The sequence below is a fragment of the Thermobia domestica genome, chromosome 3, assembly GCF_964235325.1.
Source record: "Thermobia domestica chromosome 3, izTheDome1.hap1.1, whole genome shotgun sequence".
Lineage (NCBI taxonomy): Eukaryota > Metazoa > Arthropoda > Insecta > Zygentoma > Lepismatidae > Thermobia > Thermobia domestica.
The window spans coordinates 127,991,100-128,010,192 of record NC_137456.1 but is presented as its reverse complement, the minus strand read 5'-3'; the positions used below and the strand labels follow the sequence as shown (position 1 = coordinate 128,010,192).

The following is a 19,093-nucleotide window of genomic DNA, read 5'->3' as shown; positions in this document are numbered from 1 at the left end:
TGTCTTCTACTTTGGTCTCCCGTAACACATCCGGACCCCAGCCAAATCGGTAGCGTAGTGTACAAGTAACGTCATTCGCTTCCTAGTTATAGCATGTAGGGCCACTTTGGGGCCCCGTATTTCGGAAATTTCTGCGCATGGGCACAAACGCCAAAACACGTGTCTCCTACTTTGGTCTCCCGTAACACGTATCCGGACCCCAGGCAAATCGGTTGTTTACACTTGGGACCGTTTCCTCGTCAGTCTTGTTTAGTTTTACTAGGGAGCGTTGAAGAAAAGTCTTCAACTTACCTTTAGGTCTAGTGTTGTCGCTTAACCAAGATGTCAAAAAGGAGGAGGATCGATACGCAGCTTCAATTCTATCTTTTGCTTTCTTCATGTATGCCGCTCCAGATGGTTTCTTCAACATTATTGACTTATAAATAATTCAAAATGCATCGAAAAGCTCTCAAGCAAAACTAATAGACAAAACTGCATACAACCTTCACTTGCAAAATCCCTTGCTATTTAGGCGTAAAGAAACAATTAAATACACCGAGGCGTATAATTTATCTTTTCCGCCACAAAACTGCCCTCTAGTTTAAAAACATTACAGCAATTGCGTAACATTACAGGGGGCGCGTCTGAGCTAAACCCTTCAACCACGAGCAAGCAAAACAATCGGTAACTTTTCGCCCCCGCCCCTATTGATAACAGCGTTGTATTCATATTCATTCACATTCATTGTAAACTTCAGAGCTTTTCTCAATGGAATTATACGAACAGACAAACAGCTCCTTGCGGTAGGAAAGGAAAGCGGGGGAGGGGGATTCTCTGTGGTCGTCCAAAGGAACAAGTGCATGCAATATTAGATTTTCAATGTATGACATTACACCTATTTAGATGAGACTCTCTCTCTACACATACACACACACACACACACACACACACATATATATATATATATATATATATATATATATATATATATATATATATATATATATAGAGAGAGAGAGAGAGAGAGAGAGAGAGAGAGTAGGGTCGGATAGTATCGGACATAACAGATTATTCTGAAATTAATATAATTAGAGTCTGCTGGCAGGCAAAAAGTAAACACCTGTTACTGTGTCGAAGTCTGGCAGTAATTTGATTTGAGACGCGTGAAGCAGGTAAATGAAAGCAAGTGTGACTGCATTTCCTGAACACTCTTTGTGTGTATTCAAGAAATTGTCGGAAGTATGAGTGTAAAACGGGTAAGAGCAGAGAGAGTATTGTACCCATTATATAAGACGCACATTGTGTGGGAGTAAGTTCATATATTAACCTTTGGTCAAACCTAATATGTACTTCACAATCCATGAATAATTGCAAACGTGTGAATCGGATGGTATCGGACCCTTTATTGGCGTGTAGTATCGGACAAATGGAAAGTCATTAAATTCAAAGAAAATAAGCTGTTCTTCATTCCCCAGATTGTTCTGTCGTTATAATATGAGAACCTCTATTACAGGCATGAGAAATGTCAAGAGAAGGAAAGTAAATATCTATCTATCTATCTATCTAGAGGGCCATCCGGAAAGTGGTACCCGTTTGCGCCGGATGAAGCGCTGACGACTCGGGGAGCCGCTGAGCAAGTTCAGACCGCGTCAGTCAGTGGCTTGTCTGCCTGCTTTGTGTGAGGTTGCGTGACGCTAGCAGTGCCTGTGCTCCTTTATAATGATTAAACGAATTTAGAACCCCGCCAGTTGTGAAGTGAGGGCCGTGATTAAATTTCTTAATGCACGAAACGTTCGGCCTTGTGAAATTCATCTGCAATTAAAGGAGGTGTATGGAGACAATGTGATGGACTAGTCGTCTGTTTGGCTGGTGTCGCAACTTCAACCTGGGGTGGGGGAGTACACACGACGAGGAGCGTTCAGAGAGAACATCTATCATCACAGATGAACTGCTGAGGTCAGTAGACGAATGCGTGAAGAACGATCGGCGCATCACAATTGATGAACTCTGTGAACATTTTTCTTATGTGTCTCGAACAATTGTTCATGAAATTGTCCAAGACCATCTGCATTATTCAAAAATCTGTGCAAGGTGGGTCCCTCACATGCTCACAGATGAGCACAAAACCAAGCGACTGCAGCACTGACGTTTCTGGGACGTTATTCCGATGAAGGAGACTCTTTCCTGAATCGCATCATTACAGGGGACGAAACATGGGTTTGTTATGCATCACCTGCGAGTAAACGACAGTCCATGGAGTGGCATCACGCTCATTCACCAACCAAACCAAAAAAAAAAATCAAGACAGTTCCGTCCACCAGGAAGCTCATGGCAACCATATTCTGGGATCGACGAGGTGTACTGTTCATTGATTTTATGGCCCGTGGAGACACAATTATTGCTAATGCGTATTGTGAAACATTAAAGAAATTACAGCGGGTAATACAAAATCGACGGCGAGGTCTGTTGTCTACAGGCGTGATTCTCCTTCATGACAATGCCAGACCGCATGCAGCTGCGAAAACACAACAACTTCTGCAGCAATTCAAGAGGGAAACCTTCGACCATCCACCGTATACTCCGGACTTGGCCCCTTCGGATTTACATCTCTTTACGAAGCTTAAAGACTTTCTAGTGGGATAAAAATTTGACAGCGATGAAGAACTTAAACGAGGCGTGACTACGTATTTCAATACGCTGGCGCTGGAATACAAAAACTCGTCACACGGTATGACAAATGCCTCAATTTGCTTGGTGATTATGTGGTGAAGTGTAAAGTATGCTCTTTCCAATAACAATGTGTATATTTGTTAATATGTACTACTGTGTCTCTATTGCACAAACGGGTACCACTTTCCGGATATATATGAGTCCGCCTAAAAGTATCGTGTTGATAACAAACAATACAGGGTTAGTCAAAAGTCCTTGGACACCTGCATAAGTTTGAAAATCGACGGGAAAAGTAAAAAGTGATGATGGGAACAGAGGTTTGATGAGGGGCCGCAACTTTTGGAGTGTATGTCATTCATGGCCGCCATCTTGAAATTCGCCATTTTGGATTCGAGTCATTTTTTTTTAAATGAGAAGGAGAGTGTATTACACATCAAATAACACTAGCTTGAGCTCAGGAATTTAGTGGTGTAACTTGTTTTTTTCTATCTTGTACAGTTTAGAAGTTATTAATGTACAAAGGTGGGAAATTACCTTGATACTGACCCAGTTCTCTCTTCGTTCCAGGTGATCTAAAATGGGTCTAACACGCGGACAGAAGATCGAAACCATCCTTATATCAGGGGAACGCAGCTACCGAACAATAGCAGCTGACTACAACAGACGGCACCCAGACAGAAAACCGGCGTCGCACAGCACGGTGGCTCGCGTGATCACCAAATTCCGGAAGACAGGCTCTGTTCAAGATAGGGCACGTAGTGGGCGACCAAAGACTGCCACCAATGAGGCAACTGCAACGGCGGTTGTAGCGTCATTTGTAAAAAGTCCTAAACGAAGTGCCCGTCGTGTGTCCCTAGCATGTGCAATAAAATAAGCCAATCCTCCGTTGTCCGGATATTGCACGCCAATCAGTGGCATCCTTACAAGCTTCATATGCAACATAAACTGAACGAGGATAACCCTGATCGCCGGTTGGAGTTCTGCATGTGGGCTACTGAACAACACGAACTGGATCCTCCGTTTGCCAAGGGCATACTGTTCAGCGACGAGGTGTATTTCACTTTGAACGGGGAGGTTAATCGACATAATTGTCGATACTGGTGTGACGCAAATCCGAATTGGGTTGACCCGAGTCGAGAACATAGTCCAGCGAAGGTGATGGTGTGGTGTGGCATATGTGACATTCGCATCATTGGGCCATTTTTCATTTACAACACATTAACCGCACCACAGTATCTGATGCTGCTGCAGGACCTTGTGTTCCCTGCCACACTGAACGCTGACGGCATTTTCCCATCTTATTTTCAGCACGATGGAGCCCCTCCACACTATGGACTTGGTGTCCGTGAATGGTTGGATGAACAACTGCCAGAAAATTGGATTGGTCGCCGTGGTCCCGTGGAGTGGCCGCCCAGATCCCCTGACTTAACGCCCCTTGATTTTTATCTATGGGGACATCTTAAGCAGATAGTGTATCCTGAGACAATCCGTAATTTGAGACACCTGGAGGAACGCATCCAACAAGCCTGTGACCAAATTCCAGGAGATGTTCTCCTCCGTGTGCAGTCAGAGTGGTTGCGGCGACTACAGTTGTGCATTGCACGGGATGGACAACACGTAGAACATGTGTTGTAGCATTCAGTATCAAGGTAATTTCCCACCTTTGAACATTAATAACTTCTAAACTGTACAAGATAGAAAAAAAAACAAATTACACCACAAAAATCCTGAGCTTAAGCTAGTGTTACTTGATGTGTCATACACCCCCTTCCCATTTAAAAAAAATGACTTGAATCAAAAATGGCGGATTTCCAGATGGCGGCTATGAATGACATACACTCCAAAAGTTGCGGCCCCTCATCAAATCTCTGTTCCCATAATCACGTTTTACTTTTCCCGTCAATTTTCAAACTTATGCAGGTGTCCAAGGACTTTTGACTCACCCTGTATTTTCCCGTCCAACATCGTCCTAGAACTCGATGAAGAACGAAAGCGATGTACTAGTGATATATTGACATCTAGTTTTTATAAACCTCAACTAGAAACAAGAGTCCGTCTTACAACTACAAAGGCTCGAAACACAGAGAACGGCAGATCCAGGTCTATATCAGCCAAAGAAGTCAGTGTAAATAAGCAACGCACTAACCGAAATGGATCCCAGGAAGAACCACAGGAACCAGCTCAAGGTGACGAAGAAACGCGTTTCATTATTTGTGGGAAGTCATTTCAAGAAAATTGAAAACAATGTTATCGTTATAGTGAGTGGGCTCATGAAAACTGTACAAATCTATAGCGCTGTCCAGAGATTTACGTATGCAGCAACTGTGAATCAATGTCTTAGAAACGCATAGCTCTATGTTTTACGAACTTAACTGTAGGTACGAATAGTGTCCGATACTACACGACAAAAGTTTAGAAATACTTCAATTTTGCCTATTTTCGTTTTCCTTACTTGGCTGTGCAAATGAACGTTTTCTACACGGAAATTGCATGTATCGTTAGAATAAAGTTTGCACTTGATATTAAACTAGTTGTTTTCAGATTCTACTCCAAAACCTATGAAATATATTTTGAAACACTCTTAAGTGTCCAATACTACCCGACCCTACTCTCTCTCCATATATATATATATAATCAACGAAAGGAGGTCCCGTGGAAAAGGCCAAGTAAAATTTTGAATTCTTTTAACCTCTAGAATAAGTTCCTCGAGGGAAAGGGTGCAATTTTTAAAACAATTGATATATTTTCTTTCCGCGCCCCTCCAACCACGTGCGCGGGGCACGTGCCCCTTCTGCCCCCCCCCCCTAGTTTCGGCCCTGCGTTTACGGCCTGCCCAGAATCTGTTTAAAATGTTTGATGTCCGTTTAGATTGCGTAGCTCAATTTCTATCTAAACTTACTGAGATGATATACTTAAAACTCTGGTATGACAACGTACCAGGGCACGAAGATGGAGCAAATTGATAATTGCGCTTACTTCTCAAATTCCTGATTGCGAGCTCTTTCCTAATAGCAGAGAAAGAAATCTAATCAAAATATTGAGCATGATTATCTTATCAATTCTGTCGTTATCTTTCAGTTCTCGGTTGACTTTTCTGACTCACTTACGGGAAGTTTTAGTCAGTAAAATGTATTTCACGAATATGATATTAATACTTGATTAATACTAAAGTGAACAGCTACAATTGGTGAAAGTTTGTAAATATTTGAAGAAAAAAGCTGTGACGATGATGTGACATTTTAAGCATAGAAAAAAGGACTTGCATTAATCACTCTGTAGTATGTTAATATATTTGTTTAAAGAAAAAGAAAATGGCTCCGAAAGAAAAGAAATTAATGATTGATGATGTGATTGGATCCCAAATTTGCCCTCCTACTGCAGACGGAGGGTGGGGATGGATGATAGTGTTTGGAGTTTTCATCGTCCAGGTAAGTGAAAATTGTTGAAAACCAGTTTATTTAAATTACTATTTTAAGCAGAAGACAACACAGGTCCTACTAGGAAAAACAGTAATATGGAATCTTCCACAGCTGGAAAAGAGAACTGTTACCCTATATTCTCTAATTCACTTCGAATGTGCGTTTAAAATCGCTTGGAAATTATTATTATTATTATTATTATTATTATTATTATTATTATTATTATTATTATTATTATTATTATTATTATTATTATTATTATTATTATTATTATTAGATCTGGCCCTCCACCTGGCTAGCAAAGACGGTTATGGCCCTGAGGCTCATTATAATTGGACGCCACTGGTCTTAAAGCTGAATCACTAGGGTTACCGTTTTGAAAGCAAAATAACAGGATACTTCTCGCTAGTATGATATGATGATACAAGGTTCTCGCTAGGATTACCATTCGTCCCGACTTTGTCAGGTCAGCCTCGATTTCGGAGAAAATGTCCTCCTTTCCGATGTGGCACTGTAGCGATTTTAAAATGTGGTTACCAGAGCTGGCCCTAGGTAATTTACCGCTCCATGCAATGTCACATCCCCCTTTTCCCCAGAAAGAACAAAAAGCTACGATTTTAGGTATGCAACCTGCATCATGAACAACGAACGGAAAGGAAAGTGCACTCGCACTCAGAAAGGCCAAAACATTACAAATACAACCTCGCTGTGTCCGTTCTTCCTTTAAATGTTAATCTATTATGTTAGTGAAAGATAAAGCAAACACAGCTACAAAGCAAAAATGGTAATCCTTTTTTTATAGAATTCAATATCGATCTTCAATTTCAAAATATCGGTTTGCAATTCCAGTACAACTAGTTCTTTTATCTTTGTTTCTTGATTTTCCTTCTACATCTGTTAAGAAATTTTTAAAAATCTTGTTTCCACCTTCAATGATAAGGAACTTGTTTGTCACAAAGACAAGACTAGTTTTCATATCAAAACAGTGTGATAACTAACTAAATGGAATGGATCTTCGCTACTGTTCGAGAATTGAGTTCTTGCATTTGACAGCAATCAAGCAATTCATGCAGGAATTTGGGTGACCTTAAGCTAATGCGACCTAAGCATGATTTATGAATGTAGAATTCAAATAAATCAGCTTAAGTAAATTTAACTACCATCATCATGAAGTCTGTTTCCAACAAGAAATATTTATTTTATATAATATAGTTATGACAAATTTTGCCGCCCCGTTCAAAGGTACGTGTTGCACACGTGGTAGAGCCGGCCCTGGTGGTTACTCCATTATTGTAGTAAAGTATTGAGATACGTTAGCTACTTCCATTTTTTACTTTGCAAGTAGTCAGGGCCTTAAATTATCAAACTTTCCTTTTATCAATCAGATAAATATCATCCACTCTTCACTAGTTTTATGGAAAAAGAACATCTTGTACATTTCTCCCTTTCCCCCTCTATCGTTTTTAAGATTTCCACTTTTTGAGGCAAATTTCAAACTTTCAGCCAAACAGCTAGTGCCTCCTTACTATTTACGTATGATGATAGGTTAAACGCCATTTTCTTCAGTATAACGCGCCCTTTTCAATGGTACCACTCACATGAACCGGGAAATTCGGGATAAACTGATTTTTTTTCTAAGAAATTCTCCCCCTCGGAATAGTCGCGCCCCTCGGGCCCGGCCCCGAGTTCACGTAGGGATCTAAAAAAAAATGAGAAATACTCAAAGGTGCACACAATCCGTATGCAAAATTTCAATCTGGTATCTTAAAAACTAAGGGCGTGAAATCTTTCCTTTTCACATATGCACCTACTCTAACAACACAATTACATAGCAGACATATGCCTATCATGTTCCCCCAGATACATGGGAATGCGCCCAGTATGTGCCTTATGTAACTATGAGAGAGAAATCACATGGATGGCAAGTGATAGTCACAGTCTATGTCCTCCCCTAGGCACATGCCTGACATGTACCTGGGGAACTTACCTAGTATGTTCTAGGTATGTTCTTCCCCATACCGTAAGCGGAAATTACTCCCCTAAAATATGTTTAATCGTCTTTATGCGTAATTTGTTTACATTAAGGTGAGCCTAAAATACTTTAAAAAAGAAAAAAGTGGGTGGGTCGGAACTACCAACCCTTTGATTACTAGACACGTGCTCTTCCGACTTGGCCACGAAGGCAATGAAGAAAACGTCGCTTAAGAGGGATAAATCCTTGGAGTCTTTTTAATTTAGCTAATCAGAGTGCTCTTGTAACACTGTATATTCGACGATAACCGTTTGGGATAAGATAAAATCCGCTCGCCATGTAATTTTGTAACAAAATGACGCGTCTTTTTACTTTATTTCGTGGTTCATCCATATTCACTTTCAAATGATCGGCGACAGTTGGCATCTAAATAATACAATAAAAAACAAAAAATACAATATTTTATCCCTAACTACGTAAATAATTAACTGTACACATATGTATGAAAGGTTCATCTTAATTTTTATTCATCAATTATGTCATGTCTTTCTTCTAAATTCATCTCCCAAATTTGATGCATTTGTTGCTTCTTTTTTTTTTTTTTTCTAAGCGATTGTGTATTAGGACAGAAATTGGAGCAAAAAGCGCGAGAAACCGTTGCATGTTACTGCGCATGAGCAAATATAAACAGCTGACTGTCATTCGTACGTCGCTACAGCTATCAATTATGTGTCATAACTCATAAGTGTCTGAAAACGTATGCACCTGAGGGAGTTCTCATAAGTTGACATAACCACAGCAACAGGACATGACGTCACTTAATGTCGTCACTCCCCTGGATCACTTAATGCGCAGTGTATCCATAAGCAAGGCAGCTCTGTTGACAGTATTACTGCTGAGATAATATGCCAAGGTGGATTATAATTTAAGACATACCTGGAATTTGTTCGTATACTGGTGGACAATAAAAAACACATTATGTTGTTACAGCGGTTGTGTGAGTTGCGTTTTACATTCAACAAACGAACAAGATTATACACAAACAATGCACTGAATAATGCGTAAATAATTGCGGCTTGTCCCATGAAAGGCGGGAAGAACGCCGGGATTTTTTAAAATCTCATTTCGTGCTGCGCACTGATACATGTATCAAGATTGAAATTTCAGGTTTCCTCAGTTATGTTCTATTTTATAAGTGTACTGACATTCATGATGTATCAATTTATTTTAGCACCAAATGAACTCTTGTAGGTTTAGTAAGTGTTTTGGAGTGGCAGAAACAGGATTAAGAATACGTGGACATTTTTAAAATTACAATTTACAGGTAAAACGTGTTAATTCAGAACAAAAGACAAATGTTTAGGGAATTTATTTATGAAGGCGCAGAATATGTAAGTCATCTATGAACATAGATACAGCAATAAGATGTTGCTTTAATTCTATGGAACTCTCCATAAGGGCGTTATTCCAGGGCTGCAAACTAATGTACAAGGGACTTGAAATATGACTATTTCGCTGCCTGAACCTACCCTAACCTAACCCGAACTACTGCTACTCTACTACTACTAGTATATTATTATTACTACTACTACTCAACTACTACCATTACTGCCTTACTATACTACTACTACTACTACTGCTACTAGCCTATTATTATACTATCATTGCTACTACCAGGGCCGAAACCAGCTACAAAGGTTTGGGAGGACCGTGAATATGTTACGGGGGGCCAAGTCTTTAAAATTATCTTATAAATATCTAAATTGTGTTTTTTGTATTAATAATAAAATTTTGTATTGAAGTCTGGAGGGCCACAAAAAGTTTAGAGGGACCTGGCCCCCCTCTGGTTGCGGGCCTGGCTACTACTAAACTACTACTCTACTACTACTGCCTTACTACTACTATACTATCATTACTACTATTACTACTAAGTGTGCACCCATAATTTTTTTTTTTAAAAAATGTAATTTTTGAACAATTATCTCTTATAGCGCCCCTGAATTTTACCTGTTCCTGGTGGATCACTGGCATGCGCAAGCACATGTACAGTTTAGAAAGCGTGATGACGCTATTTTCATCGAGAAATGTGGGTTTCAACTAATATGAATTTGTCCACGTATTATTGATCTGAACTGCGGAAACTGCTCTATCCCAATTTAAGGATGCACATTAACACTGATGTAATAAAGTAATTATGCAGCCTATACCTAAGCTACACGAGGTTTACGTTTACGCACCCACCGTTTCAACTTTTGAAGTATTTCGTTTTATTAGCTTATCGACGTCGACCATACCCTAGACGCCGCATGGTCGCACATAGTACGAACTATTCGCAAAATCAAAGTAGGCGAATCACTTATCGACAATTTTTGCATTTATTACTGCCATAAAATGGGGAGGTCCTTAAGTGACATGAATTCCCGCCTATATCTGTGTGCGTTGTGGATTACACGCACAACATTTAATGGATTTATCAAGAAATACTGAACCCACAGGTTCAGAACCCACATAACTGCATTACTTATGAACAAGGGCGCTCATCAAGGGGGGCAAGGTGGGGCGCTAACCCCCTAAGAGGAAATTGTACTTGGGAATACTGAAAACCCAATAGAATTTTTACATTACTTACAGCAAAATTTGAAACTATATTTGAAACGTCGCTCATACTTGCCCCTCTTGGAAACCCCAACATGGGCGCCCTTGCTTATGAACTGCACACTAAGAAAAATCCGTTCTCCGGACAGCAGTATATTGTACAAATATACAAAATCCTCTTGCTTACTACAGAAATCAGTATGGAGCATATGCTACATACGCACTGCTCTTAAATGTTAGATCATGCCATTGCAGGATGTCTGACATCTAAGTTTTTCGTATATCACCTATGTTATATTCTGCAGCTATATTCTATTCTACTATGGACATTCTGCATCGATTTGTATGTGAGATCCTGACCGCCTATAATTTCATACGGAAAGTACGTATGGATGGAACACTTATACGGAAAGTAAGTATTATAAAACATGCATTTTCAGTTATACGTTTGCTGTACGTTAAGGCCAAAAACTACAGGAATTACGCATGTAACCTACCGTCTTGAGTACGCTACCTACAATTTTTTTTCTCAGTATGTGCTTTGAAAACTAGCCATATGTCGGATTATTGGGAAAAAGCATTTTTTGTTGAAAATCATTGCTGTTTTCTTAAATGTTTTTGAGGTTAATCTACCTAAAGCCAAACATACCACTAAGTAAATAGTTTCAGACAGTATTGCTGAGCATGAGTAGTCGCTAATGCTCTCGTCTTTGATCCTGGGCTCGATTTCCGGCAGGGTCAGTCGGTCGAAAAGTGTAACAGCTTTTTCAGGCTAGCTATCCTAAATGAGGTTTTTCCTGGGATTTCCTCATTCACACCAGGTAAATGCCGGAATGGTATCTAATTTACAGGCCTCAGGCCGCTTCTTTCCTTATCCGTTCCTTATATCCCTCCCCCGTACCGTGATTGAGTGCTCGCCGACGATGTCATCCCTCCAACCTGACGTGCTTAAGGCCATAGATGCCGGTAATGACCATGACTTGTATCAATAAATAAATAAATTAATATTGACGAGCGAGCGCTAGCAAGCGAAGTCGGGTTTAGAACGCCGCAATGCACGTTATATTTGTCCATTCTAATTAATAGCAAATAGTAATTGCAAAATTTTCCATTCAGCACACGGCATTTCCAGTCTACTCAGTTCACAAATTATTCACATATCAATATCAATTATCTTTCCGCAACATGAACTCATTCCACCTATAAACATTGTGTTTTTACGTAGTTTTGGTCCCCCGTAATCCTACAGGACTCGAGAAATATATTACATACTTCTTTCGTAAATTTTGCAAATTCAAACTCATAAAATAGGACAGCACGATCGTTTTCTACATACAGTAAACGTTATATAATTTTTAAAAATTAGTAGTACAATCCTCTTTCACACGCAGTCATTTATTTTAATCATAAATTACTGTTTTATGTTTATGTATTCTACACCTGCATCCATTTATCCAGCGCCGTAACTTAGATTGTTTTCTTGGGAGGGGGGTAAGCATTAATACGCGTATTTGGTGCTCCAAGAAAAAAAAATGTTTCTCTAATCTTGGACTACCTCTTTCCATCTTTCTCTTACTCTTTATGGGTCCGGGTCGTTAGTTACACCTTTGATCCCGTTCCATAACTTTTTTATTGAAATGGGCCCACGACTCATTTTTGTCTTATTTATCTTTTATGTGTTGTTTTGTTTATGTAATATAGTGGACATATTCGATGCTTCATTTATAATTTCATGTTCGTATCGTATACGGAGTAAGAAAATGTTGTCTTAAAATGGGTCCCCTCGAACGGCGGGGAGCTTCCTTGGGGAAGCATTTGCCCTCTGTCTCCTCAAGTTACGGCCCTGTCACTTATCACATACTAGGCTGGTAGCCAGCCCAAAAATCTAGGGGAAGCCCGGTAGAAGTTTGGGAGGGAGTCCCGATCCAAACGTATTATAGTTAATCATCATATTATAGCTCAGCGTAAACATTTTCGACTAGAAATTTAGAGCTGGCGACCAGTGTTCAGTAGGAATGGTTTCTGCCTAACTCACAGAGCAGCGCATTTTCTGTTTCGTAAGAAAATAATTGTCACTGAGTGAGAGAAAACATGGAATGTGAAGTCTTTCTTTGTCAAACCAAAGACTGTTTTGGGGGGGCGGCATCTCAATTTGTACGTGAGAGATACTGGCGAACATTATTTTTGGATTGGCGAGTGCGTCTGACTTTGAAATTTTCCACCCTGTTATAGTTCATTTGCAAGCGTACTGTGAAAATTTTAGACGACCAGTACCGTAAAAATTTAGAGGGGCCCGCCCCCATAGACCCCATGGATAAGAGCCTGTCACATTAATATGATGTAGACCTATCATTAATTTTTATGTCAATTATATAATGTGGATCTCCAAATTTTTTGTGGCAACAAATCTTTCGCGGAGCACATCATCAAATATCGCGTGTGGAAATGCTATGTTTTCATTCAAATATACAAATATCTCTTTAAGTATATTACTTCATTAACAGATAATCATTTTTAAACATATTTTTTTTTACCGGTCTGTTACTCTAGTATAAAACTAATAAGTTGACACCAAATCAGTTGCAAACACTGCTCAACTTACTATCGCATTTAGTGACGTCATATTGTGTGGTGCTCTGGTTTTGTCAACTTAAGATCTCCCATGCACCTGAAGCAAGTATCTCGAACATGGAAGATATATGTCCCAAGTGACAACATAAAAACAAATGACTATCACAGTGCGAAACAGCCAGATACATAAATGCTACATTTGTAGTATCCTACATAGTCGAAGATATCAATTAGGTGTAATAAGCACCTAAAATTTTAGGTAGCTGAAGAACATACTTAGCACATGAATATCATATGTACCAAGTGTCGGGTACCTAAAAAGTAGCTGGGACTACTAAATGGCACATGCCTAACACATCTTGTGCTGTTAGGGTACATTTCTAACTTCGTTTTATCCTTCTGAAACAAGAAAAGTAAATACTATGTTAAAATAACCGGGTTAGTTGTTAGAGCTATCATAATATGGCTTAAGTGTTTGTCACATCTAGCGCCATGGACCTTTTTTAACTGCAAATCCTGAATAACCTATTTTAACATTCCTTTTTTTTTAATAAAAAAAAATACTATTTTTATACTCATGATAGCTGTAAGTTCACATTGTGCATGGAAGTTTATTTTAGTCGGCTCCTTGATATAGACAAATACAAATAAGCTTGTCTGTGAAAATAAACGAAAACCAACACCCACGAGTAAGTATCCTTCCTTACTGTGCTTTGGCACGACTGACACCGACAGTAAAAAATGCCAATCAGTACGCGACATCATGACATCAGCAGGATTGCCAACAGGTCTAATCACAATCACATATTTTATTTCGCAGCTGTCACTACCAGCCGAAGTCACCATGAACTCCGATCCCCTACATATTTGGAGGTTAATAAACATAAATATCTAGGCTCTACTTGTAACTCGCCCAAAGCATTTAAAACTTAAACGTAGGTAAGACAATTAACATTACAGTTCAACAATATTTCTGTAGTATTTTATTTACTTGGATGTCCGTAATGCTTTATTCTGTCGGTAGAACTATTTTAAGAAAAAACATAACTAACAGATATATTTTTCTACACTCTAGTTCACATTACCCAGCGTATTGAGCTCTTTTGGAATTGACTTGGTGATCATCATCGAAAGAGGGACTGAATTCAAAGATGCAATTTGGACACCGGTGATATTAGCAGCATTTTGGTGCATTACAGGTATGCAAAATGTTGTGCATTTATGTTAATGGAGTAGACATTACTCAGTGTTTTATCCAGTCCCCTCGGTTTTGGGGGGGAATCTGAAATTCTAGCGGGAGAGTCCATTAAAAATGTGGAAAGTAACCATGAACCATGAAGTAACCATCATGAAGTGAAAGTTATGCAACCCATACCTTTATATGTTCTGTGCAAAGAAAATGTCTATATACTTTCAGAAAACTATATCTTTGTTCTTCACTGCTACACATTAATTTTTGACTATTGAAATATAAAGTTTCTCCGTATACAAGAATTAGTAATATTTTGATCAAATAAAGATTCATATTTATTGAGTTATTTAAATATTAAGACTAATCTAGAAGGTTCTTACCTTTTTATGAACTAAATATTTAAATACACATTTTTAATAAACCAATAAATTTTACATTTTAAGTTGTAAAAGAAGGCAGTGCAATTCTTCTTGGTGATGCATTATACCAGATTTTTATATTTCTTATATGGAAAAGTTCCAGTTCATGAGGACCTTCCATGGATATTAACACAAGTGACCTTAAGTGATGTGGTATAAGTTGTCTTAATTTAGTAGAAATTTGTGCCATACTTGAGAATGGTCTTTCGACTTTGCAGGTACCTACAGGACACACACTTAATATGGCAGCTAGATGTCTTAGTGTAGGAAATCGTCCCCAATATCATCCACTTCAAGTTTACATAAGGTATCACTCAACTTCATATTCTTCTTTGCATACTTCTTTAAAATTGAATGAAAACACTTATATTCAGTTACGCACTCTTCAAAATTCAAATAAGAAACATAACACAAAGATTTGAATTCTTGTATTGCATTATCCATGGGCACACAGTTGAACACTTGGGACGATAAAGAAATTTTGCAGAAATTTTGCCAACGGTATTTCTAAATCTATCAAAATTTTCTAGTAACGTTATCACATACGGTCGTACAACTTCATTACGGAGCTCATCATAGTCTTCAAAATCTTCCTTCAGAAATGCGTACAGATTTTCTTCCATCACTTTCTTGTGGTACTTATGAAATGCTTCCAAATAAGTCGACGAATCACTTATATCCTTCAAACGAGAAGTTGCTACTGACACTTTCATCGATAAATCACTAAGAGTAAGTTTCTCGGACTGTGAAATTAGAGTTAAGGAATTAATTGGTTTCAACACTTCCAATATAGCGAACAATAAGACCGTTAGCTTTTGGTTCTGCACAGCTATATAACAACAATCCCACTGCCTCTGATGACAAATCCCCGCAATCTATATGATTTTCTTGTAGTTACTACGATTGCTGCCAAACAATCAACAAGGGCCTTGAGTAGTTGTACTATTTTATAAATCATTCAAATTAAGCACCTTCCTTCAGATAGCGAAAACAAAGTGGAAGTTCCGATTGCACGCAGAGTCTGTAGAATCATCGGCTATCACACTCAAAATAAGATTTGCTTTTATATATTCTAATATTTCATTTGACAACCACTCATCCGTTGCTTTCAAAAACTCGACGACTTTTGTAGTACTTCTATATGTTGTGTTTTCCGGCGAATGGGAGATAAACTCCGCTATTTGGTCACTATGATTCAACTGTATAGCAAGATTGATGAGAGGTTCATACTTCGTTGTATGGGGAATTTCGTTCTTGAACATGGAATATGCTAGATTTACAAAGCCACTTAACATTTGAAAATTTTCTCTTTCTGTTTTTCAGATTGTGAGTCTAACATGAAATATACAAAAGTACATTGTTCTCGCTTTGTTCGTGTTTTAAAATTTTATTATCTTTTGGCTTTTTATCTGTACTTTTATTCCAGTTTGTGAAACCTTTCGTTATGAAAGTACCATCAGAATCTTTTGGAAGTTGTCTATCTTTATTGGTAGACATACTGAACAAAGAGTACAACCATTGTCTAGTGGCAAAAGCCACGAGTGAGTTTTTTTTCTCTTTAAACACGACATATTATCATCAACGTTCTAGGTAATTAAATTTCATACACTACAAATAGTAATTCTATTATAAAGAAATGTAACACTCCAAGCATTACACCTCAAAAAGCAAAAAATACACAACTTTAAAACCCGATCAACACATTGGGCCTTATGCAGAGTGTTTTTCACGTATGATTAGCATCATAATAAAGGCCTGACTACTGCAGGAAACATATGTTAGTCGAACTCATTACTACGACAGTAATCACGCAACAAAACGACTCTGTATAAGGTCCATTGATTTTTTTCTGTCGTTGCTTCGTGCTGATACATGTTGCTTAATGTTCAGCCTCTGTGATAAGAGCGAATTTTTCAGGGAATTTTAGCAATGCATTTTCTCGAAATGACAAGGGAAGTGGGAAATATAAAAATATTATCATGAAAAAAATAACTTTTTGCCAAATATGAAAAAGGACATCGTCATCGACTGAAAACTCGCAAATTAAAAAAAAAAAGAAAAAAAACATCAACTGCACGTTAAATTTGAAACCGGAAATATTTGGGGGGAGGGAATTCTACAACTTTGGGAGGGGGAAATTTTTCCCTCCTAAGATGCCTGGATAATACACTGCATTACTGGAGGGTCGTGAATTGTTAAATGACCAAATTGAAGTACGTAAGATTAGTTGTGTTAACAATCTGTTTAGTTGCTGTCGCGGCAAAGCAATACAATCAACCTTTATACATCGTTCGTTCATCTGAGGGTAAATGTTTATTTCTCAACTAGCAAATACCCCCACTGGGCAATATTTTGTGTTCTTCCTTCTGCATCATATAGAATTCGTGTGAACTCGAGGTTTCGTTAAAAAATAAAAATTTGAACGTTTGGTATGGACATCTTAAGGAAGCATCACATCCCTTTTTCTTGCTTTTTAATTACTTGTTATTTTATTATTATTTTTTTAAAGGTTAAGTATCTCGATTATGCATAGAGACTAAGGGAGATAGTGATGATGACATAGACGATCAGGTGTAATGAAAGAAGTGGGATAAACAGTAGAACATCCAGAAAAGCCTAGCCACAGGGTGTTTGCTCATCACAAATTTCGCGTAACGATAGCTGGGATAAAACCAGGCTCCTCACGCACCAGAGGTGAACGCTGAACTCTTGCATTCTATGTTAAAAACCTAATAACACTAAAACTCTTGTTTAATTATTTTAGATCAAAAGTCTAAAACGTCAAATTTCAAATCTCTAACCATAAGGGATTCCGAGATGTTTATATGTGTTATTATAATAATTGTAACTACTGCCCTTTTTTATTCTCACCTCTTTTCTTCTCTTTTATGACAAACATGAAAAACAATGAAACACGTATTTAATTATTTTTTAATCTTAAATGAAGAATCTAAACACCAAATTTCATGCCTCTAACCGTAAGGTATTCTGAGATATGAATAACTTAATAATAATAATAATAATAATAATAATAATAATAATAATAATAATAATAATAATAATAATAATTACAACTTCTATCCGTTTTTCTTCTAATTTGTTTCCTGTACTTTTAGGACAAATAAAAAATGCTGAAACACATGTTTAATTATTTTAAATACAAAGTCCAGATACCAAACTTCAAATCTCAAGGTCCAAACATAAAATTTTATGTATCTAACGTTATGATATTCCGAGATACATACTTCTTATATAGACCCTAATAATTGCAATCTCACTCCTTTTTTCCTTCCCATCCATTTTCTTCCCTTCAAGGTAAAATATTAACCCTTTAATTGGCGAGCATTGATGGCATTATCATTAAAATATTTAGTTTGCTTTTATGGTTGAATCATGTCTTCCTGATCATAATCTAGTAATTTTTAAATTATTTTCGTACTTTGGTTACAAAATACAGGATGTTTATTTCAAAGAAACATTCTTATAAACAGGTTTTATGCGTAGCTACTGAGCAGCATTGCCCTATTATGGTTAAATATCATGAGAATACTCTCAGTAATTAGCAACAGTTTTGTTGAAATATTTTCCTACCGAGCAAGAAACTACAAATACAAATACAAAAAAAAAAAAAAAAAAAAACTTTCGCGGAACGTAGGAGATAAAGCTTCTACAGTATTAAATTTGACTGTGCCCTGTTGACGAAGATTAGAAGTATCTAAAGAAGCGACCCGCCAATCATGTATATGAATATTGTATGAAAGCAATAATGCCCATTAAATGATCACTGACGTTATATTTCGTGCGGATAACGCAATAGAATGCGATGTTACTTAAGAGCAACACTGCCAAATAAAGGGTTAAAAAAAACACTGGAATAAGCGTGTTATTATTTTAAATAAGAAGTCCAAAAATGAAATTTCATGTACTGTATCTAGCATTGAGGAATTCGGAAATATTCACACTTTTAATATAATAATTGCCACCTCTATTTTCCCACCGTCCCTATCGAATGTCCAAAAATCTTTCTTTTTGGTATCTTAGTCCCAATTTCTATGCGCTGCCCAAATTTCAAGTTTTCAGTTTAAGCGGTTTGGCCTGGGTATTGATTAATCACTCACTCACTCAGAACTTCTTTTATATAGAAAGATAATCGATTAAGACCAAATGTACTGTGTATATCTCAACGTCTTATCCATTTTGTTGTCATAGAGATCGCTAGCTCAAGTCTAATACGTTTCATGTATAATGGAAATCCTGTAGAATAAACCACTTGCCA

The 19,093-nt window shown here is 37.8% G+C and overlaps 1 protein-coding gene across 1 annotated transcript in view; it reads left to right on the top strand.

The window, feature by feature from the left end:
* The first annotated feature begins 5,735 nt into the window (after positions 1-5,735).
* Positions 5,736-19,093, top strand: part of LOC145680724 (uncharacterized) — a 59,749-nt gene continuing 46,391 nt past the window's right edge. The window contains exons 1-2 of the mRNA XM_081751668.1: positions 5,736-6,077; positions 14,282-14,405. Of these exons, the coding sequence (XP_081607794.1) occupies positions 5,961-6,077; positions 14,282-14,405 (241 nt within the window). The 5' untranslated portion in view covers positions 5,736-5,960. The remainder of the gene's footprint in view (positions 6,078-14,281; positions 14,406-19,093) is intronic.